This window comes from Acanthochromis polyacanthus, chromosome 10, assembly GCF_021347895.1.
Source record: "Acanthochromis polyacanthus isolate Apoly-LR-REF ecotype Palm Island chromosome 10, KAUST_Apoly_ChrSc, whole genome shotgun sequence".
In the NCBI taxonomy this organism is placed as follows: Eukaryota; Metazoa; Chordata; class Actinopteri; family Pomacentridae; genus Acanthochromis; species Acanthochromis polyacanthus.
The window spans coordinates 36,262,616-36,287,239 of record NC_067122.1 but is presented as its reverse complement, the minus strand read 5'-3'; the positions used below and the strand labels follow the sequence as shown (position 1 = coordinate 36,287,239).

At 39.7% G+C, this 24,624-nt stretch overlaps 1 protein-coding gene across 4 annotated transcripts in view; it reads left to right on the top strand.

Annotated features, from left to right (window-relative positions):
• Positions 1-12,495, top strand: part of zgc:66433 (uncharacterized protein LOC321250 homolog) — an 82,152-nt gene extending 69,657 nt beyond the window's left edge. For all 4 annotated transcript variants that reach the window (XM_022214003.2, XM_051954036.1, XM_022214006.2 and 1 more), the window contains 8 exons: positions 398-677; positions 767-1,283; positions 4,926-6,222; positions 6,370-6,473; positions 8,003-8,162; positions 8,326-8,444; positions 8,764-8,857; positions 10,884-12,495. In XM_022214003.2, coding sequence (XP_022069695.2) covers positions 398-677; positions 767-1,283; positions 4,926-6,222; positions 6,370-6,473; positions 8,003-8,162; positions 8,326-8,444; positions 8,764-8,857; positions 10,884-11,350 — 3,038 coding nt within the window. In that variant the 3' untranslated portion in view covers positions 11,351-12,495. The remainder of the gene's footprint in view (positions 1-397; positions 678-766; positions 1,284-4,925; positions 6,223-6,369; positions 6,474-8,002; positions 8,163-8,325; positions 8,445-8,763; positions 8,858-10,883) is intronic.
• Positions 12,496-24,624: the final 12,129 nt, after the last annotated feature.

Genomic DNA, 24,624 nt, shown 5'->3' with positions numbered 1-24,624 from the left:
TTTTTCAAAAAGTGGCTGCCAATAAAAAAATTAAACTATGATTAAAAGTCAGATCTAATAGGTTTGCAATTAAATGTTAAAATGTAGATTTTATTCTGTAATAAAAGAATCAATGTCTCATTTAATTACATTATAATAAGTAGTGTGAACTGTTCAGGCATGCATGCAACATTTTTTTTTTATCAGGATTTTGGAAAATTATGCATTTTCAAATTAGAAAATGGAAACTAGAGTTTTTCAGAATTTGGTTAAATATCATGTGGACATTAATTAGTAATGAGATTTTTACTAAACCTTGTTTCATTCTTATATTCGAAGCTACAGACTTCCATATACTTGCTGCCTTTGTGTGCTATCATTGTGATTCATGAGATTTTTGCTTCTGTCTGTGAATCAGATCTAATTGTTGATCAGCTGAAACCAAAAGTGCAGACAGAAGACGAGGATGAGGATGAGGATGAAGAGAAACAGAAACCACAGCATTTCAGAGAATCCCTGTTGGGAGATAAGGAGTGGAGCAGGGAGGAGGAAGAGGACGAGGCGCCAGCCGAACAGGAAGTTTCTCACAGCCCGGACACTTCCTGTCCTCCTGAGCCGTGTCTCTCGGAGGAGGAAACCTCGGAGCCCCGGCTGTCCTCCAAACCCAGCTCCAGAGCCTCCTCCGCTGACAGTCCCAGGTGATTAGGCAGCATTTCCTCTTCTCAGCACTGCAGCTTGTTGTTGTTTTGTTCTCTTATCAGTCTGACAACTTGATGTCTGCTTCTAGAGCCACACCAGAGCCCCCTGCTGCCTCCAGAGAGTATTTGCTGGACTCTCCTGGCTTTTCCCATGAAGCCGAGGAGAACAAGGATGAAAATGATTCGGCATCAGAAGCAGAAAACGAAGACAGAGTCCAGGAAACCAGAGAGGAGGAGGAGGAGGAGGAGAGTTCTTTCCTACAGGAGGTGCTGAGCTCCTTGAAGACTCCACTCGTTTCTCTGGATGTGGAAACTGAAGGCGTCGTCCTGGAGATGAAGGAGGAGAAAGAAGATGAAGAGATGTCAGAGGAGGTGAAGGAAGAGGAGGAAAAGGTGGACGAGCCCGTCAGTTATCAGGCTGCTGACTCGAGCTCCATCCTGTCAGCTCAGACCACAGGAGAAGAAAAGGAGGCTGACACTCCTTCCTGGCAAGAAGAAGAAGAAGAAGAAGAAGAAGTGGGTACTGTCCAAGAAGAGGTGAAAGGTGGAGAGGAGGAAGCAGAGGAGGAGGAAGACCTAGATGTGGACAAAATCGGTGAACAAGATGTAAGGATTTTTGATTATTTTCCAGAACTATCTGTATTTTCAACCTTCTAAACTGCATTTCATCCTAAGCTCTTGTTGTTTCTTGTGAGGCACAGAGGTGTCTCCATACATTAGGCAAGCTGTTCTGTTCACTGCAAAAACTCAAAATCTTAACAAGTCTATTTGTCTTGTTTTTAGTCTAAATGTCTCATCCCACTTGAGTTAAGATTAATTTACTGAATAAGAGACTTTTCAGTAAGATGGAGGGACTTGTTTTAAGACAATGCATCTTAAATATCTTAAGTCAAATTATCTTTAAATTATCTTGTTTCGAGTTGTATTTTACAAGAAAACTGAAAATAAGTTTCATACATCTCAAATTAGGAGGTTACATGAAAGCAAAAATCTATTTTTGAGTGAAAAGCTGCTTTTTTTTTTTTTTTAGCATGTCTGGATTATTTTAAGACACTTAACCTTGACACCTAAATATAGCTTAAAATAAGTTTTCCCAGCTAATTTTAAGATCTCAATATTGTAAACATCATATCTTATTTCAAGAAATCTTACCAAACCATTTCTCACTTGGTCTGTTGACTGATTATTTCACTTATTTCAAAGTAAAAGTTCCTTGAAATAATCTTCTCTTTCTTGTTTTGAGAGGGGGATTTTTTTTTCCAGTGTTCTGCAAAACTAAATACCTTCACACCACAGATTGAAGTCCTGCTGTTGGAAATCAACAGACAAGCACAATTTTTGTGGCATCAGTAAAAAAAAAATGTCGATGTTTGCTAATGAGCTACAAATCCAAAAGTGCTCCGTGACTGAACCAGGAGACAACAGAGAAATAATGAATAATGTTTCAGGTGTTTTGCTTTGTCAGGTGCAATGAAGGATGTTCCTCCTCAGTAGTTTGCATGAAGATCTTGAGGCTACTGCTGGTGAATTTTTCTAATCTACAAACTAACCCATCATTCAACCTGTTAGTAAAATGGAAAGTAGTGATGAAGTCACACTGATATGGGAAACAGAGTAGTTAGAGTGTTGAAGTTTCAGCACAGAAACAGCTTAATAATATGGGTGGTTTGGGTTAAAATGAAAATACATTTGAGGAACTGTTGTTATGGTTTTGTTCAGTTTATGCATAGATTATGCTTTAAAAAAGTACAACTTTGCCTGAGAGTTGTAAACCAGACACTAACAGCTGTCTCACATGTCCTAAGTCCAAGTCTCAGTGTAGGAATTTTTACAGTGCGTATCATAAGTATTCACCCCCTTTGATGCTTTACCCTTTTATTGCTTTCATAAATCAATCGTGGTCAATAAAATTTAGCTTTTTTAACAAAAAAATTATTGGAAAAAACTCTTTAATGTCAAAGTGAAAACAGATTTCTATAAAATAATGTTAATGAAAGAAAATTATATCAATAAAAATAACTGTTTGCATAATTATTCACCCCCTTTTTAATTTAATGGTCTAATTCAATAGAGGTCCATCAGATTGTTGCCAATAGTCTCACAATTAGTGAAATGAAGATCACCTGAGTGGTGTGGGTGTGTTTCAAGTGATTGAGTTGTAAAACATCTGTGTCTGAAGGGTCCAGAGAGTGGTTGATCAGTATTCCTGGCTGCCATTACACCATGAAGACAGAAGAACACTCTAAGCAACTCAGGGAAAGGGTTATTGAGAAGTACAATTCAGGGGATGGTTACAAAAAAATTTCCAAGGCACTGAACATCCCCCGGAGTTCAGTGAAATCAATTATCAAGAAATGGAAGGAATATGGCACTCGTGTGAATCTGCTTAGATCAGGCCGCCCTCGTAAACTGAGTGACCGTGCAAGTAGGAGACTAGTGAGAGAAGCCACCAAGACCTCCACAACTACTCTAAAGGAGTTACAAGCTTCAGCTGCTGAGATAGGAGAGACTGTGCATGTAGCAACTGCTGCCCGGGTTCTTCACCGGTCAAAGCTTTATGGGAGAGTGGCAATGAGAAAGCCACTGTTGAAGAAAAGTTATATTAGATCTGGACTAGAGTTTGCCAAAAAGCATGTGGAAGACTCCATGGTCAAGTGGAAGAAGATTCTTTGGTCTGATGAGACCGAAATTGAGCTTTTTGGCCGTCAGACAAGACGTCATGTTTGGTGGAAACCAAACACTGCACATCACCAAAAACACACCATCCCCACTGTGAAGCATGGTGGTGGCAGCATCATGCTGTGGGGATGTTTCTCAGCAACTGGAACTGGAAGGCTTGTAAAGATAGAGGGCAGAATGAATGCTGCAAAATACACTGAAATCCTGGGGGACAATCTTCTTCAGTCTGCAAGAGAACTACGTCTTGGGAGAAGATTTATTTTCCAGCAATGATCCAAAACATACTGCAAAAGCTACACAGGAATGGTTAAAAAAAGAACCAGGTAAATGTTCTGGAGTGGCCGAGTCAAAGCCCAGACCTCAATCCTATAGAGAATTTGTAGCTGGACTTAAAAAGAGCTGTTCATGCCCGATACCCACGCAACCTGACAGAGCTTGAGCAATTTTGCAAAGAAGAATGGAGCAAAATTGCAGTGGGCAGATGTGCAAGACTGATTGAGACCTATCCACACAGACTCACTGCTGTGATTGCAGCCAAAGGTGCATCTACTAAATACTGACTTGAAGGGGGTGAATAATTATGCAAACAATTATTTTTATTTATATAATTTTCTTTCATTAACATTACTTTATAGAAATCTGTTTTCACTTTGACATTAAAGAGTTTTTTTTTCCCAATATTTTTTTTGTTAAAAAAGCTAAATTTTATTGACCATGATTGATTTATGAAAGCAATAAAAGGGTAAAACATCAAAGGGGGTGAATACTTATGATAGGCACTGTGTATTAGCAATTATGCAGGCCAGAACACCAAAACAGCTTAATAAAACAGTAAAGCTCAGATGGATTTATCTCTGGATTTATTAATACAAGGTTCCCTTTCACACATCAGCCACAACTTAGAAGCTACTCTCCTAGTATTGTGTAGGTCCGCCTGAAGCTATCAAAACATGAACACAGAACCTGTGGAGGTGTCTTCTGGTGTCTGGTACCAAAGTGTTGGCAGCAGATCCTTTAGATTCTGTGGGTTGTGCTGTTCGAGGTCACTGGTTTTTCTAGCAGAACATTGCAGCAATATGATCAATCCTCGGAGCTTCAGTAGAAAGAAACTGGATTTCTCTTTTAGGTGCTTAAAGACGTTTCACCTTCACTGTTTCACTATCCAAGAGGTTCTCGAACTATATAATCTCTTTGATGAAGGTTAAACAGGCTGCTTTCTATTAAGGGTCCTAGAATGATCATGACCTGGATGACTGAGGTACACAGACATAAGATGATCGATGTTATTCACCTCACATGTTGGTGCTTTTAGTGTTGTGGCTGATCAGTGTAATTAGTCATGTAATCAATTTTTAATATCAAATTACTGATTATTGCCGCTTTAAATCAAACAAATGTCTTTATTCCTCATGAAAATATACTACTTGTATAATAATGATGGGTCTAATGGATTTCATTTATATGTAGTAAATCCAAAAGGAGTCACTTGAATCTCTTTAGATGTCCTTCAGAAACGGGTTTGGTTAATCAAACTGCTTTTGTTTTCATCGTCACTCATTTGTCTTCCAGGATGCTGAGGAAAGACAGGTGGAGGAGGCAGTGGAAGTCAAACCTGAGGAAGAAGAAGATATGTTTACAAGACAAACAGTCAGCCAGGCAGGGAAACGGGGAGAAGAAGATGAGAATGAGGAAGATGAGGAGGGCACAGAGCTGGAGAAGGAGCCAGAGGTTGAGGAGAAAAGGGAAGAAGATGGCTATGAGGAAGTGGAGATGAATGAAGGGAGGGCAGCAGAGGAGGCAGGGGAAGCCATGGAAGAAGAGGAGGAAGAGGCAGAAGAGATGCTTCCTGATGCAGAAGAAGTTCAAAGTCCCATACAAATGCAGGAGGATGACGAAGGTGTGGTGCTTGGAGTTGAGACGAAAAAGCTCACAAATGATGATGATGATGATGAGGACATCCCAACAGAGCCGTGTGATCAAGAACACACACTAGAAGAGAAAGAAGAAGAAAACTTCAACCAGAACTCGGATGAAGAGGGAGCTGAGGAGGATGTTCAGATCGACCTCATGGATCAAAAATCAGACCAAGAGGAAGATGTGGAAGCAAACCAGCCTGATGTAGATCAAACTGAAGACCAAGAGCAGGATAGTGTGGAAATAATCTCCCACTTAGACATGAAAGGGGTTGAAAAGGAACCCAGTGAAGCCACAGAACAAGCTCCTGTTTCTTCCAAGCCGCCTTCTTTGTCTCTTCCAGAGTCACATCATGAGACTCAATCACAAGACAGTGGTGCTACCAGTCCCAGTAAGACCAGCACCATCCACATCAATCTGGTCTCTCCCAGCTCAGAGAAAACCACATTTCAGCTGCCTCCAACTGCTGCAGATCCCGGTGAAGGTGTCACCGAGTCTCCTGACTCCACAGAGCCGAATACTGCATCTGTAAATGAAGAGCCGTCTGACTCTGTGGAAGAAGAAGACAAACTGTCCATCCAGGAACAAGAAGCTACAAGTCCTGCAGCTGTGGAAGAAACAGTCCACCAGCCGCCCTGCAGTTTGGATCAGAATAAAGTCCGCTTCACCATCGCTCCGGCCTGGCAGAGAACAAAAAGTCTCACACCTCCTTCTTCCCCACCTGCCAGCATCTCTTCGTTTTCTGCCGTCACTGGACCCCAAAGTGAGGAGCTGGAGGCTGCCACCAAAGAGGAATCTGTTGTGAAACCAGACCCAGCAAATGAGGCAAAAGCTGAGCTGGTGTTGAGCCCCAGTAGACTGAGGAATACAGGAAGCACCACTGCCAAACCACAGAACAATACAACACCGGTGCCAGTTAAACCTCAGACCTCCACTGCTGCAAGCACCGAAGGTAGGAAACATGTCCAGAGTTCAATCAGGAAGACTTATTTGTGTTTTTTGGCCTGTTTAAGTGTCCCAGCCTAAGTGACAGGAGGTGAACATGCAGTCTGAGCAGAAATAAATCACCAATCAACTCTTTCCACCCTCCATTCTACAGAGAGCTCTGTGGTGGTGGAAGGAAACCCCGACAATCCATTTGGAGTTCGGCTGAGGAAGACGTCAGGTCTGCTTCGCTTCAGCTCAGAGGAGGAAAACGCAGAGGTGATTAATGCAGACCATGTAGTTACTGGTGATGTTTCTGAAACAAACTGTTGGTCTTATATACGGTGAAGATGTTCAGCTTCATTTTCCTGCAAGAAGCGGAAGTTATATCATCGTTAAAACATAATGTAGTAGACTTCAGCTTGAGTCAAACATTTAAGAAATTTAAACAGCTTTAACACAGGATGTCTGGGCCAATCAAAGCATGAACCCTAGCCTGATCCTTTATTTATGTCAGCTGTCACATGGGTGTAATAAATTTGAATATTTTTCTGATTTAATGCAACATTGTTAATAGATTGGTTAATTTAGAATTCGAGTTGGGTATAACAGACATCCATCTTGTTCTGATACTGCTATTTTAGGCCATAGATGTATGACTGAGGTACAAAAGTGACTGTTGCATGTATAGAACCACTGTCCACGTTAATCTTTGTTTGACTGAACAAATGTGTTCTGGTTGGAGGTCATTAAGACTTCCAGTAGACTTTGTCATTGTGCCCATTTGCTACTTGCCCGCCTACTCTGGTTGCTACAGTCTGAAACAGTGAAAGGACATAGTTGTGCTTCTAAAAAACAGGACAAAGGTTTATTCAGGATTATAAAATCAGGATATGATGCTCATTCAAGTCCGTGTGAAAGAAGTCTGTGTTAGTTTTGTGTTTATAGTTGCTTTCTACTGCCCCTTAGTAGTCAAGACAAAAGTGAATAAATAAATAAAAGGGTCAGTATATAATTGAGGGACTTTTAAAGTCCATGTGATGTATCTTGCATACATTTTTATAAAAAGTAAAAAAATAATGTTTTTATGTTCCTTATGATCATTTCTTTACAAATTCAATAATTATTTATTATTGAAACAAGTCACTTATTAATAAAAAATGACTGGATATCACTAAAATGTCAACTAAATAACGTCCGAATTTAATAACAACCACCTTCTAATTAGCTAAACAATAATAAAATGAGCTTATTCAATAATAGTTTTGATTGTGTTCTTTTTATTAATTTGAGATCATCATGACAGATATTTATTTTTTTGGCAATATATAAAATTTTATATGGAATAAAACAAATTTTATCTGTAGAAATCACTTCCCACTAAGTTCCCCATTACAAAACATCTCTCCAGGAAGTGTGTTAATTCCAGATCACATGACCTGCTCCACATGATGTCATTTCCTCCTGAAGAACAGACTGGAAGACTCCAAGGCTTTCTGAGTTATTTAATATAAAGTAGTGTGTGAGTCAAGTGTGGATTTATGGCATGTCAACAGGTTGACTACAATATCTTTATGAATAACTTTTATTTTTACTAAATTGTATAGATAAAATTTAGAAGAATCTTTTTGTAAAAATGCCATGCGGTGTTTGGTTTTAGGTGGCCATGTTGGTTTTAGGCCTGAAAACAGCAAAAAATATCAACTAAGTCAAAAAGTCCTGCAGTTATATACTGACCCAAAAAAACAATCGATTAAGAGTTTAAACACTTTATTTACTGTCTGACTTTGTGTTTGTGTGTCATCCAGCCTTCAGTTGAATCTACAACTCAGCCAGCCAGCTGTAAAATTGAATCTCCACCAATCAGCGTTAAGCCCTCTTTATCTCAGCCAATCAGCAACAAACCTGCCGTCCCTAAGAAACCAGATGTGACCGGAGACAGTGGAGCGAAACCAAAGCGTGTCTCAGGTGTGTTTTCATATTTAACATGTAGCAAAGCTTTTTTTTTTCTGCTAACTGCACATGCTTTGCAGGTTTTCTCTATGTATAATCTGCTCCAGTGTAACAGTCTAAAACTTTGAAAAGTGAAGCAACAGTGTTTAACAGTGTGTCTGCTGTGCTATCGATTCAGACCCAGCTGCAGGCCGAAGTGTTTCTGCTGGATCTGAGTCTCCCAGCTGGATTTCTGTGGCCAAACAGAAGCAGAAAATCTATAAAGAAAACTCACTGGAGGAGATTACAGTCAAGAAGGTAATCTTACGGATGAAGTGACGCAGGCCTCTGTGATCATGTTGAGCGAGAGAGTCACTGAAAAGTTCACTACACAGTGGTACTGTTCTGTCACAGTCATTATACCAACATCCAGGGATACAGGAGTGATTTTCTAGCAACATAAGGAAGGCAGATTGTAAATGTTTAGATTTTCTTCTGCAACATGGTAAAAAAAAATCCAAGATTCAGATGGAGGTGCACCTGAATGGTTTGACTGTGTTTAGTCCATCACCACACATTTCCAGCCACATAGTCTGTGTGACTGACTGGTCTGCTGCTGCTCTTGTCTTCTTATCAGGAGGAACAGGAGAGAAAGTCTTCACTGCCAATGTACGTCTGCTCAGCTGCCAGCAAAGAGCAAAGCAACAAAGCAGCTGAATCCACAGGAAAAGGTCAGCTCACAGACACACACATGCTTGAATGTGAAATGACAAGGAATATTGTGGAGTTAAAACTCATTCGTAGAAGACAGCATTCAAATAAACGTTATTTTGTTTAGTCTAACTGGGATTTAGATTTGAAAGTAGTATGGACTGCCAGGGTTTTTCCAGAAGGTGAATGTGGTGGTGGTGTATGCGCTGGGCAATGGGTCTGTGTTATCTTATATGACAGAAATCAGTGCTTTTTCCTGTCATTTTTGACCATTGGATGAACTAAAATGTCTGGCAGGTTGAAAATGTGAAGCTACATAACTTTTTTTAATGCTTAACATTTTGGGGTTGACTAAAACCTCTTTGTGTCTCTTCTATTTAAAGAATATTGCTTTTGGTGTGTTTCAAGTTCAGAGAACACTTTCTGCAGCTCCTCAGCTTATTGTATGCAAATTTAGTTTTCACTGATGCAGTGCTGCCCCCATCTGGTCATCATCTGCTCCTGCCACACAGACATAAAGTTCACATTCCACACATTTTACCCTCCATACTGTAAGATCTCTGTGGTAGTGGATGTTTGTAATAACTGTACACAGCAATTTAGAAGAAATTCAGATGTCAGACTTACTTTTGTTGGCTGCAGTTGGTTCAATTAATTTCCAAGGTTCAAACTCATCTACATTATCACATTGTGCAGTGTTACATGAGTACTATATACTTTACTGTCACATCACACAGTCTGGTGGCTGTGTTACAGCACTTACATTTATTTAAGTTGTATCTCAACGACTATTTATGGTATAAATACTCAATCTGAGTTCCTTTCAAATTTGCCCATATTTGCATATTTTTTTAAAGCTGTTCATGAAATGGTGTGCTCTCTTGGCCAGGTCTCCCTCAGAAATGAGATTTTTAATCTGAAGGGACTTCCTGGTAAAATAAAGGTTAAATAAAATAAATTTAAAAAAGAAAAGAACATGTCCTACAGTCCTATATGAAACTGTATGCAATTCTTATATTTAACAAAACCATCAGACATTCACTGCATACATTATAAACTGTACTTTAAGTTAATGAATGTTCATGTATGAAAGTGACTAGAAGCCTCACAGTGTTTACTATCTACATTTACACTGCCACTCAAAAGTGTGGGGTCACTGAGAAATGTCTTGATGTTATCTTCATTTTTTTTCAATGAAGATAACATCAGATTCACCAGAAACATAGTCTAGACATTGTTTATGTGCTAAATGATTATTGTAGCTGGAAATGGCTGATTTTTATTTTTAATGGAATATCTCCATAGGGGTACAGAGGAACATTTCAGCAACCATCACTCCTGTGTTCTTATGCTACATTGTGTTAGCTAATGCTGTTGAAAGGCTAACTTATGATTAGAAAACCCTTTATGCAGTTATGTTAGCACATGAATAAAAGTGTGAGTTTTCATGGAAAACAGGAAATTGTCTGGGTGACCCCAAACTTTTGAACATTAGTGTAGCACAAACTAGAGCCCAAAAGTACTGATAGTGATATATCAGTTACTAATCTTTGTACATACAGATTGTATTTCATTGACGAGTTGATTGTGCACTACTGTCAGCTCAGTTGTGATGTGTACTCTGCTACATGTGCTGCAGAGAGTCCAAACTGTGTAAAGACACTCGAAGCATCTTTTGTTGTTATATTTTGTACAAAGAACTTATTATTACAGAAACTGGTGTCTCTGTAATAGGTTGATAATATCAGCTGACTCCATGTTCATTTTATAATAACATAATATAATAATGATAAAAAAATAAGCTCAAAAACTTAGTTTTTTCATCAGTTTTATGTTGTAATACATCTGATCCGAATCATTAAAGGTTTTGAAACCTCCATTTGCTCACACTGTACCTCTAGAGTAACTGAGTTTTAATATGTAAGCAATATCACTCAGCATTAGTCTCACTATTTCCTTCAGGATAATTTCGACTGTAGTTTTTTAAAAGTTTGTGTGGTTTGTTTTTGTCTCCCCCCCCCCCCCCCCCCCCCCCCCCCCCCCCAGTGAGTCCGTTGGACATCAGTAAACCGTCAGTGTCTGTAGACAAAGACACCAGGAGGGCTCTTTCTCCTCCAGCTCCGGTGCCACCTCAGCCTTCAAAGTCCCAGACGCCTCCCTGTCCTGTTGCCCCGAAACCCCAGCTGCCCCCCGCCACGGCGAAACATCCACAACAACCTACTCCACCCCAAAGATCCCCCCCAACTCCAGTCCCAGTTCTACCAAAATCTCCTTCATGCACAAGCCCAACCTCTTTCACCAAACCCTCCTCCCCGTCTAAGACGTCTCCGGTCACCTCCCCTCCGTTTCTACCAAGAACCGCCCCGGAGAAATCTGCCACGAGACCTCCAGGAGCGGCGTCCTCCCAGCGAGGCCAGCCATCCCCAGCTTTGCCCCAGGACGAGCCCCCCTGGATGGCGCTGGCCAAGAAGAAGGCCAAAGCCTGGAGCGAGATGCCCCAGATAGTCCAGTGATGGGCCAGTGGTTCGGTAAGCCCCGAGGTGGCTCCAAGCAGGCCCAAGTGGGTCAGATCTGAAGGGGCCTGAACGGACCAGAATGCATTTGCACACAAATTTCTTATTCTCCTGCCTCCAGGCTTCTGATTGGTGCAAAACGTCCAATCACACAGCTGAAGACAGACTGTGTTTTCTTTGTGTTGTAAAGTAGGATCCTGAAAGTTAATGCGTCCTACTTGAAGTGGATCCATATTTTTTCAACAGTCTTAGTATGTTAAAGGTGCCTGAATGAGAGAAAATATTTGTAGCCTCACAGCAGTAAATATTAACTTTTATCTAACTCAGATGAGTCCGCTTGATATCACAGACGTTTCAGAAAAGGGAAGAAGGAGTCGTTTATTTAATGGCAGGTCCAGCAGTTTATTTGTTCTGTCTTCAGAATGAATGACGCTCTGTTTCTGCCGGTGTTTCTGTGTGTTTATTTTAAGGCAGTGATTCTTGCTCACATTTAGGGGAATGTGGAAAATCTTCACAGTCCGAGACTTCAATGGGAAAACATCCAAGTTAAGATGAAGAAAAATTGACAGAACTGGCTGCTGCTGGTGTCGAGTTTTGGTCACAATCTCTGATCCACTTTTCAAACTCCAGTTTCTGTATAAGGTTTTAAAGACGAGCAGATTCCTTCTTAACTTGATCTACAGACACTAAACTAATAATATTTGCTGTCTTAGTGAGTGCTGAGTGTCCCACACGTTCCAGGCTGTCAGTGTAAAATATACTTTCAATTTTTTCTTTTGATATTTTGAATACATAACTACAGACACAAATGTGATGTCTCCAAAAGGAATGCTGTTCAGGAATCAATATCATCACATTGTTGTGTTTTTAATGCTTTTTCATGGCGTTGTAATGTTGCAGAGTGTTGTGGATCATGATTTGTAAATGAAACTGAAATCAGTATAAAGATTCTTAATCACTTGGAGTTTGGTTGGCTGCAGGATGTGAAGCATCACTAAAGGAAAAAAAGAGTCACAGCTTCCTTTGTATCAGTTTAATCCATGTTTTACAGTAACTAAATATGTTATGCTTTTTGTTTTATTTTGTAATGCCTTTTGAGAATTTGTCTTGTACATAAAATGGTGAGTAAAGAACAAATTATATCAGTTTTTCTCTTTGTGTTTGTTTTTTTCTCACCTGTCAGTTTTTGAGCACGGTTCCAGCAGTGGACTTATAATAGAAACTTATTTATTCATTGATTTATTCAAACTGTGTTTATCCTCTATGGATCACTGACCAGTGTCCTTCCTTTTCAATGACATCAAGTAAAATGACAGATCCAATGAGAAAAAAGAAAGATACTGACAGATAAAAGGTTTAACATTCAGATCTGAAGTTCAGGGAAGTTGATTTGCTCAGTAAGTCTAATCTAATATTCAACCAACTACAAGAATAAAGTGAATCAGTGTATCCATTGGAGGAAGTCATTAGGATGCTTTTTATGTCTTCTCCTTAACCAACTCAGTATGAAAGTCTGGACTTCATTTCTTTATTCATGTTTCCAGCACAGTTCCGGGGGGTGGGGTGGGGGGTGGGGCTGGAGTCTATCCCAGTTAACTTACGGTGAAGCCAGAGGACATTCTGGACAGGTCACCAGTCTGATCTTTCTGCATGGAGTTTGCATGTTCTCCCTGTGCATGTGTGGGTTTTCTCCGGGCACTCCGGCTTCCTTCCACAGTCCAAAAATATGCTGAGGTTAATTGATGACTCTAAATTGTCCGTAGGTGTGAATGTGAGTGTGATTGTTTGTCTGTATATGTAGCCCTGTGACAGACTGGTGACCTGTCCAGGGTGTCCCCTGCCTTCACCAGAGTCAGCTGGGATAGACTCCAGCACCCCCCGTGACCCTAGTGAGGATAAAGCGGTGTATAGAGGATGGATGGATGGATGGATCTCATAAATAAAAAATACTGGCATTTTATGCTGATGTGATGATTTATTTATGGAACACAAATCAGCCTATCTTACTTTAAGCACAATACAAAAGTAATATAAATAGATATTATACTGCAATCAGTTAGCAATTGATATTAACAGCCAATGTTGATCTTTTGATAATGTTTTTGTTTATGGCATAATTTTATCTTAGTATGCACTTCAGTTTTTCCTTTGATTTGAACCTTTTTAACTGTAATTAGCTCAAGGACACTCTAGTTATGTTCTTTCATAATGATTTGCTGGCTGAGCATACCTTTTACCTCTTTGTAAAAGGAAAACCCTAAATAACTTAACAGTTAAGTGTTTAACATACTTTATCCAAATCTGTTGGTCCGTTTCTGAGTAACAATGTGTACAGCCGATCGTCACATAGATGGTAATTAATCAGAGGAGCAAATCCTGCAGATCTAAAAGGAAAAGGCGTATTAAATAGAGATCCCGTAAAAGCGAGTCATAACAAAAATAACACATGCAGGCTGTGCTTTAATCTAAGATCTGCCTCTTTATTCATGCCATTGCAATTTTTTTTATAATTTCCTATTGTTTTTTAAAGAGTTGTCTTTTATAATGCCTTCTTGTTATTCCACAGCCTGGACAACAGTCACTTTGTATTTCACCGCTCATACTGAATGAGCATGTGACAATAAAAACTTCTGAATCTTGTCTCTAAAAATTAGTTCTAACAAGATACAGATTCTGTAGCTTTTCATTCAACCTTAGATTTTCTTCAGTTCTATATATGATATATTTACATATATTAGTTGTACATATTAAGCCTATTTCCACAGTGTAACGTCACCCCAACCACTTGAGATTTTTCTTCTCACTGGACTCTTGGGTTTCTCTCTCTGATATAATGCTGTCAGGTTGACCTGATGATGTGGATTGCCCTGACTAATGCTGAGAAAATTTGCCTCATTTTAGTTGAACAGTGAAGCTGGCTGTGGTCAAAGAATACACAGTAATCACTGAACACTGAACACAAGACACGAGTAAATTATATAAAAGGAGTGAAATAAACTATTAAATCTAATCAGACTGATAGATTCTAACTGATTTATTTGATTACTTTCCCTGTACAGAAGTGAAATAGTAAACTGTTGCATTAATAATTACCAAACAGTCTTGAACTCTCACTGTACATTCTTGGCGAGTTCCTCCACGTGTGTGTCGGGCGTCGCGTGTTTAAGACTTTCTCCTTGTGTGGCCAAATGTTTGTGCACGTTGCCTTGTATAAGAGGCTGATGACTCGGTGTTTGCATGAATGTGATTGATGGTTTTTGTGCACAGGAAGCTGTAATCAGAGAGAGGGGCTCTGCTCAAACTCCCCAGATGTCTTTTCTGGGTGAGTTAGGTAACGCTGCTGCTGCTGCCCTACTTCTGATCCACGCACCATCACACACATGTGGCTGCAAAGTGGACCAGCCAAGATGTACGCAGCATGCGTGTGTGTGTGTATGTGTGTCCGAGCCAAGTATCCATGGCGATGACTGCTGGGTGCTGACCTTCTCATTTACAGGTTATATAACTAACCAACTTGGCAGCGCTCTGAAGCTCTGAGGTGTGTATGTGTGTTTTTAGGTGGGGGGTATTAATGTCAGCTTGGGGCCCTAAGATCTATAAGAAATCACAGAAACTTTTGGAGGGAGAATTGAACAAACAGTAAAACTCACAATCCTTCTCTAAAAACATCTTGTTGATGTTAAATGTAATCACATATAATTATGTGTTGAACTTGTCAAACCACTCCCACTGAAATTCAGGCATTCATTTAAATTCAGCAACAACAAATGACTCTTTGCTATTTCTATATCCAAAGGACTCATGAATAAAACACAGAAAGCGTCATTAAGAAAGTGAAGAACAAAGGGGTCCATGTTTTATTAAACATTTTGTAAAATTGTCCTCTATACAGTAGAGCAGTGAAGTGCAAGCTTCAACAATATAAATACATGTAATGTTTTATTTATAAAATGTATTTGTTACACCAACATACAAAGTCCCCACAACAGAAGGGACATCATGAGACAACCAAGTTGGACTATACTGGGTAACAGGCAGACGGTTAGTGAGTCACATATCTGAGATGCAGAAAGTCATTAAGATTCTCGATGCTGCTTGTTGAATGTTGCTCCACTCCTCATGAAGGACATTGAACGACGCTTTGGTGGACAGGATCATACTGTCAGACATTCAGAGCGTCTTTCAGATGTTGGATGGGTGACGTGTGGAGGACATGCAGGCCAAGAGAAGCTCAGGTATTATTAAGACATGAGGATGCCGGTTGTGTTGTTAAAACATCTAATGATACCAGCGATTTGAGAAGATAAACATAGGCATAAGGATCTCATTTCAATATTGCTGGTCATTGAGATTGCCATCAAGGAAATGCAGATGTGTTCTTTGATCATGGTGTATCCCTCCTCGTACCATCACTCCCCCTCCGTGGGCCACACTCCTTACATTGTTGACATCTGCATAGGGTTCCCTTGTACAATGCCAAATGCACCTTGTACAGCTGAAAATGAAGTTCTTCAGTAAAAAAGAACCATCCACCATGTTGGCAGTGTCTAATGAATGTGAGTGGTTGCCACTGGATCAAGGCCTTGGTGTGGACGACAAGACCTAAACCTGCTTCCTCCTGATTCCTCACAGTTTGAGCAGATATTTTCTGATGGTTCAAACCAACAGCTTCATCAGCAGCCTCTGTAGCCGATCACAGATTATTCAGCAAAGGGACAAGACGAATGCTATGATCACGGCCCAGTTGGTAACATGTGGTCTGTGGTCATGTGGCAGATTTTCACACTCAAGCAGACACACACAGCAAAGCAGCTGGGTAGCTCAGTGACGAAAACCCCTGACTTTGTCACAGATGTTTGGTTCAAATCTTAGTCAGGGTGCAGCTGTCCAGTGAAGACCACTAATCAAGGTTCTTAGAGCCTCGTCTTCCTACCTGTGTCACATCTACTCTCTTGTGTATGTTGTTTTGGATAAAAGTGTCTGCTAAGTGAAACTGGACTTGTAATCATGTTGTCTGAAGTGATTTCTTACTCGAAAAATGGGGAAATTGCGGACGTTCAAGTATCAGACTATGTCCTCGAGCTTCCAACAACCTGTTCTTTTCTTCCTATTGTCATATCTTCTGTAGTCACTGGTCAAAAGAATGTCTGTCCTGGTCACACTTTCTTAGTATTGTTCTTCAAACCACACTTTACGTGACCACAGATTAGATCAATGGACAGTGTATTAAATGTAACACCTTTCTAAGCAGAACCACAGAAATGAAATCTTTGGGTCAGAAAAGAGAACATATACATTTATACACTATCATTCAAAAGTGTGGGGTCGCTTAGAAATGTTTTTTTTTTTTTATGGAGATAACATTAACTGAATGATAAATACAGTCTAGACACTGTTAATGTGGAAAATTACTATTCGAGCTGGAAATAGCTGATTTTTAACCCTCATGTTGTCCTTACCAAAAAATGGTGTTGCCTTGTTTGAAAAAAAGTCCAAAAATTCAGAAAATTTCACAAAATTTATAAAAATTTGCAAAATCTTCAGGAAGAAAGTCCTGAAAAGTTTCCCTCAAAAGTTTTATTTTTTAAAAATAAAAAATCCCCAAATTCGACAGCGAAATTCACTGGATTTTGGTTGATTTTTTTCTAAATGTTCTTAAAAAATTTTTATTTGTTTTTTTCCACCAGAAAATGTTCAAAAATTTCCTTAAAAATTTTTGAAAATGTGGAAGTTTTCACTGTGAAAATGTATTTGTTTTTCCACATTTTAAAAACTTTAAAACGGGACAATTTGACCCACAGGACGACAGGAGGGTTAATGGAATATCTCCATAGGGGTACAGAGGAACATTTCCAGCAACCATCACTCCTGTGTTCTAATGCTACACTGTGTTAGCTAATGCTGTTGAAAGGCTCATTGATGGTTAGAAAACAATTGTGCAGTTATGTTAGCACATGAACAAAAGTGTGATTGGTCCTGGAAAACATGAAATTTTCTGGGTGATCCCAAACTTTTGAACAGTAGTGTAAACACTGATAAATGCTATGAATATTAAAATCACACATTAGCAGATTTTTTTCTGGCCACCTACAGGTTGTAGGTTCTGAACACAGGACAATGTAATGTAATTTAATCACATTATTATGATGGCCACTGTGTTAGAAAACATTTACATTAATTTAGAGCTGCATTTGTATCTGCCTGATGAAGAAAACATAGTCTGCTTTGGTCTCCACCAACTCCTGAGGAAAATATCCACCTCTGTAGCAACCGAACATATCTCTTTATTCACCAGCTTTGGTGACGCAGTGACTTTATCAGAGCTTTATTATTGATAACGGCTGCCTGTTTTTAAGGAAGCTGCTATGGTCTTGAGTTGCATCCTGTTTAATTTCTTGTATCCTTGTGTGCCTCTTGTTGTTTTACTTCCTCCCTTTGTCTGTTTCCCTCCCTTTTTGATCATGAGATAATTAGTCTCATCTATGTCTTTTCTCCTCGTTACTTCCCTGTCCTGCAGCTCTTTTGTCCTCTGCCAGTTTGACCTGTTTCGTCTCCCTTTCCGGTTCTTGTTTGTCTACCTCATGTTCAAACGTTTGATTCTTCTTGTGTTCCTTATCTGCATCTGGTTTGTTCATTTTGTTTGCTTTCCACATTTCCACATTCAGTTTGCTTTCCACATTTCCACCGCCCTGTTACCTGTCTGGTTCTCATGTTCCTCATCAAATTCTGGTCTGTGAGTCTTTTTTCCTTTTAATCCTGTTTTCCACCTGCCAGGCACAGTGGTCATGTTTTTTGGATCAGTGTTTTTTTCTGAAATGTTGCTGTTTTGAACTGGATCATCAGCTGCTCTTTGTCAGTTCACATCTGTACATTTTTCTCGATTAAAGTTTTGTCTATTTGCTCCAACAAGCTGCAGTTTGTGTCCCTTTCTGTTAGTCCTTGACAGAAATGATGGTACTGACATTAGAGAGAGTGGCGAGAGTCGACCAAAATGAAATGGGTGTGAAAGGACACTAAAACACTCTCTGACTTTCTCTACTGCAGAATGAGGGGATAATTATCTGCAGTTTTATCACAACAAGCACTTACATGTAACCATGACTAACTGTTTACCCAAAAACACTGAATTGTGCAGCTTTAATGATCTGCAGAGGAGTTAAAAGACACAAATGCTGATCGTTGAAGGGGATTTTTGAAGCTCTAATTTAGAGTCAGTTTGTCAGATAAAGGCACTATGGTTCAGTCAGACACATCTAATCTCTCTGACTTTTTAAACAAGCTCCAGTGAGCCTGGACTGACTGAGGTTCTCCAACTGTCATTGTTTCCAGTGACATTATAGCTGACCATCTGATCGCCACTGTGACAAGGAATTTCAATTAACACAACAATGTCAGCCCTGGCTGGTTTACACTGGCATGGGAAACTGACCTGTCTTCCGTCAGTGAACTCTCTGTTTCCAGTGAGATATTTATGGACTCTGCAATCGATGACGACGTTATCATGTTTACAACAAAGACTAGAGAGATTACAGATACCAGATTCAGTCTCACTCTTTCTTGTTTTTCCATCTCATTCTATGACAGACTGAACTGTAACAGCTTCCCAGTCACTTGTGTCTGCTGTCTGTTCAAACAGCTTTATATATTCACTGCCTGGCCCAAAAAAAGTCACCACCTAGATTTAACTAAGATTCTTCCATTGGATAATTACTGCAGTGATGAATATGTTTCAGCTGCAACAACTTATTGAACCCTCGCTGATGCAGTGAGGAGCTTCTCAGTTCTTAAACAACCATGTAGGGAGACATATCCTGTTGTTATAGAAAGGATGTTCATCTGTCTCAGAAGGGTCAAAGAAAACAACTAAGGAGATTTCTAAAACTACTAAAATCAGATTAAGAACTGTAAAACGCATCATTAAAACCTGAAGGATAGTGGAGAACCATCATCTTTGAGGAACGAATGTAGTCAGTCGTCTGCTGAGTTCAGATTTACCCTGTTCCAAAGTGATGGGGCATCAGGGTAAGAAGAGGGGCGGATGAAATGATGAACTCATCATGTCTAGTACCTACCAGCCTGTGGGAGTTAGGATTATGATCTGGGGTTGATCAGGTTCAGCAACATTATGTTCCCAAAGAATGAGGTCACCTGACTACCTGAATATACTGAATATCTTTAGGTAGTCTTTATATCAGTAGAATTTTTCTTCACTCACGGTCATGGACATGTTCCAAGACGATGATGTCAGGATTCATGGGGCTCACGTTGAGAATGAGTGGATCAGGGAGCATGAGATGAATTGACCACAGAGTCCAGACCCTGGCCCCATTGAGAATCTTTGAGATGTTCTGGAGAAGACTTTGCACAGCGTCTGACTCTCTCATCATCAATATAAGATTTCGGTAGAAAATGAATGCATCTCTGGACGGAAATAAATGTTGTCACATTGCAGAAGTGATGCAGAAAATAGCACACCTTTGGTACCACTGTCACATGTCGCCCATTCATTCAATGTCCCATGGTTATCCACAATTCCTACATCCTTTGCTATTTGCAGTATTTACCAGACTCATGCTTTGTTACCGTCTGCCATACCCTCCGTCTTACCTCCTGTTATAACACCTTTACTATTTGCAAGTGTTTACCAGACTCATCCTTTGTTACCGTGTGTTATACCCCCCGTCTTACTTCCTGTTATCCAATTGCCCTTTTGTTCTGTTGTCTTACCCTTGATTCAGCTATACGCAAATTAACCACTGCCTACCTTAGTATTTACTTACAACCTCCCAACCCTTCCTCTGAGATGTTCCTTTTGTCTTAGGGAGGGGCTGTATTTGCATACAGCCCCTCCCTACCCTCTGATCCACCCTCTGACATCGCTATAAAATGGGAAATCTCCAAATGTTCTGGGTCGGCTTACCTTCACAGGCTCATGCTCTGTGTTGGTAAGGCCACCGTATGCCGGAATACCAATAAACACCCCACTACAGCAAACTTTGCAGAACCAAGAGTGAAATTTCCTCAACAGAAGCTTATTGAAATGATGCCACAGCAAATGAGAGCCATACTCAAACCTAAATTTAGTCTAACGCAATATTAGAGTGTGGAACTTTTCTGGCCGAGCAGTGTATAAATAGAAACGACGAGGTTGTTGACATGTTAGTCACTATGACAGAATTCTTCTAGGATCAGGATGCTTCTTTATTTACTGACATTTGCTCTGTATGTTTTTGGAAACTGAACACTGGAGTGCGAAAGTTAGTGTTGACACTTAAGTTGAAGTTAGACAAATCACTCATCGTGAACGTTCAAGAGTTTAGTTTCACTTTCATTTCTCAAACCAAAAATAGACACAAACGGAAACCAAACCATACATTCATTAATTAAAATAGATAAATAAAATAAGGTAGTGCTTTGGAATATCTACAATAAGATACTTGCTCAGACGTGACTGAAATGTTTGCCTGTGCTTTCTCTTTGCTTCATTTTTGTCAGAGTCTTTTTTTATAATAAGGGAGTTAAATGCTTAACACCAGGGACCGCTGGTATAAATGGGCTAACAGGGCTAAGCCCTCCCAAGCAAACACAAAAAAGATGAGAAAATTATTTTTTAAATAACTTACAACAGATTGTTTTAAGTTTAGGTGAAACCAAAGGTAGAAACGGCACCAATCATCCATCCATCCATTCTCTATACACCGCTTTACCCTTACTAGGGTCGCGGGGGGTGCTGGAGCCTATCTCAGCTGACTCGAGCGAAGGCAGGGGACATCCTGGACAGGTCACCAGTCTGTCACAGGGCTACATATACAGACAAACAATCACTCTCGCATTCACTCCTACGGGCAATTTAGAGTAACCAATTAACCTCAGCATATTTTTGGACTGTGGGAGGAAGCCGGAGTGCCCGGAGAAAACCCAAGGGTTAGGGGTTAGATATGAATGGGAGTCAATGGTAAGTCCCCACAATGATAGAAAAACACAGTATGTGTGTGTGTGTGTGAGAGAGAGAGAGAGGGAGAGAGAGGGAGAGAGAGGGGGGAGAGAGGGAGGGAGAGAGAGAGAGAGAGTGGATGTAGAGCACTAAAGTATAGTGTACCTATAATTGATGTAACTGTGTGTATCATAGGTGATGTTAACTATTTAATCGGTATGATGCATTTATTAGCCCACCCAACAAATTTTTACCACCAGCCACCTCTGCTTAACACCCTGTGGGGCGAGTCAACAGTTTCAAAGGGAGGGACTCAGATGCATCAGCATGGCTTAACCACATGGTAAAATTGCAACACACACAGAATAAATGTGACTTTATTATCTAATAAGGACAGCATTACTCCATATCTTTAACTAAGAGATACTAGTTTGCTGATACATTAATGCCTTGTTTATGTTCAAAATGCTGCACATTCTACCTTTAAACATGTGACATATTGAACATATTTTGGAGGCTTACAGGTAGGCAGTTCCTTGGGTTGTGTTTGTCATTTGCTAGCACTGAATATCTTCCAAGAGTTTGTATTTTAAAAGCAATCACATAACTTTTGAAACCTTCGTATCTTTGAAGTCAATCAGTTATTGAGTAAAAACCATTTTGCTACTCACAAACTCCTCTACAATAAGATTTACATTCAAACATGACTAAGAGTGATCATGCTAGCTGCTGAGGGAGATTGTAAATAGCAACCACTTTGAGCTAAGTGCAAACATTTTGCACGCTAACATAACAACACTGGTGCAGGTTTAATGTTTGAAATCTTCGTTTAGTGTGTTAGCATGCAAGCATTTGCTAACTATAGATGGAACATGGTTTTTAAAGATTTTTTGTTGGATGCTGATGCTGACCTGATGATGAATGTGAATAAAAAAGGAGCAAGGTAAGCGGGATTCATGCTTTAAGGCACAGTCATTTCATGGTAAATTCCTCCAACAGTCTCTGAAGTGGACAGTCGGTGCGTGGGCTTTTTATTTCCGTGCATCGTCTTTATGAAACGCTCTTCCGTCTGAAATTAGACAAGGTTCATCAGTAGAGGTGTTCAAAGCAAAGCTAAAGACCCACTTGTTTTCTGCTGCATATGAATCATAACTTGAGAGCTATTGTGTTTTTGTCAGTTTTATCATTGTTATTGTTGTTATTGTGTCTTCTAAGCCACAGTTATTTTATTGTAATTTATCTGTTGCTTGCCCTGTAAAGCACTTTGACTTGAAAGTGCTATATAAATAAAGTTATGATTATTATTATTCTCTCCATGAAGCCATAACACCAGTGGTTATATGACTGTTAACACAAGGTCACAGTGGTAGAATGCCATGTACTGGTCAGATTGTAGAGAAAGGACTTCTTGTTCTTCAAAATGATACTGATTCAAAATAAACATTAATGTTCAGTGAGTTGTCTCAGTTTTGTTTCTCAGAACAGATTCGACCATCTGAATGGAGATTTGATGCTGGAAGTATTCACTGTGCAGTATGGTGGTCTCATTAAAGCCTCTACGCCTCTATATTTAGAGGCATTGGATTGGTATAAGTAGCTCCTTAAACCTTTAAGAGTCCTTATGTGATTGCAGTGAGCTAAATTTGCTAATCTGCAGTGTAATTATACTGAAGGGGAGAATAAAGAGCGGGTTGGGAATGAATGGGACTGATTTTTATTAATTCTCTCTTCCATTTCTGTTTCTGTTTTACTTCTTGTTTTCCGTCTCTCTCTAACTTTCTGACTGTGACTGACTGACCTACATTTGCATTGCTTGCATAAACTATCTGTCTTCCTGTCTGTCGAGCTTCCCGCCTCTCTCTCCGTCCTCCAGCTGAACATTAACATTCTGCCCAACCCTCTGCCTCTGTAATTGTATAATGTTGTTCAGTGGCTTACATCCACATGTGGCCTTTCACACATTCTCTCTATCGGTATCATGACCTTGTTTCCTTTCTCTGTCAGTTTTGTCCTCCTCAACAGTCTTTACTTGGCTTCTCACACTTGTTTATCGCAACATACTTACAAACCACTTCTTCTTTGGCAAACTACTTATATTTGTGTCCTTCACTGGCTTGCTGATGTTTCTCCAGAGACCTTCAGCCTCAGAGGAATGTTTTTCTGACCTAAATTAACATTGTGGGTGTGTTACTGTATCAACCATTTAGATTTCATTTAGTTTATCCTCCATTTACAACTAAACCTGATTATCTAAAAAGGCAATAAACAGTCACTCTACTTTGTTGTCGTTAGCAAACTGCTATAGAAAACAGGAGCCAACATTCGTGCCAGTGCTGAATCAAAAGGATTTGTTGATTTTTTTTTCTTTTATAATATTTTAAACTACTGTGTGGCATGTCCTGACACGACTATTTTGTGAACTGGCGTAATTTAAATGAAATTAAATCAAATTGATTGAATCAAGTCAGTCATATGCTCCCATTTAGATGCAACATTGGCTCTACTTTTTGAAACTCCAACTGACTTTACTTAAGGGGAAAACAACAAAAAAGAAACTGAACTGAGTGGTTCTAATCAGGTAGAAAGAAGTACATAGAAGGAAACTCCCATCTTAAACTATTGGTACAGTCGCTTCAGTAAGTATTCAGGCTAAATACTTCAGGTCAATGTTATGCTGAAACCATTGCCCCAGATTCATGGCTGGACTCTGGAGCAGGTTTTCTTTATATCTCATCTCTGTAGCTGAGAAGCACCCCCTTAGCATGATGCTGCCACCACCATGCTTCACTGTAGGTATTGTAGGAACTTATGGTATTAGCAGGTGATGAGCCACTGCCAGATCATCGTTATGGGTTATTGATAGTAAAATGCCAATATTTTCCACTTATTGAATCTACAACTCAGTAAACTGTGCAAACAAACGATCCCTGAAGCAACTATGTTATAGAATGTAGTGTATAACAGAAAAAACCTTAAACGATCTGGCTAGTCTACATTCCTGCAGTGTGCTGGTTGGAACTTTGTAAAAATCAGCTGTTACTTTGCAGATGTCAATATGTTATCAGAGCTTTAAAGTAACTATCTGATTTTTTTCCCTAAATATATCTATTTGTTCCCTTGCTCAAGGTCAGTTAAGGAGATCATGTCTACATGCTAGCAGCAATCTTGGGGACTGAAAAATGAAGTCAAACCCCATGGACCCTAAGTTTTAAATGTTCAAATTTATCGTACAAATAAACATGGTTGCCCAGTAAAAAAAAAAAAAAAAATGTTGGTCTCTCTAATAAATTTCCCTAATCATGACTGCTGTACTGGGAATACAGTTTTATACAACTCACTT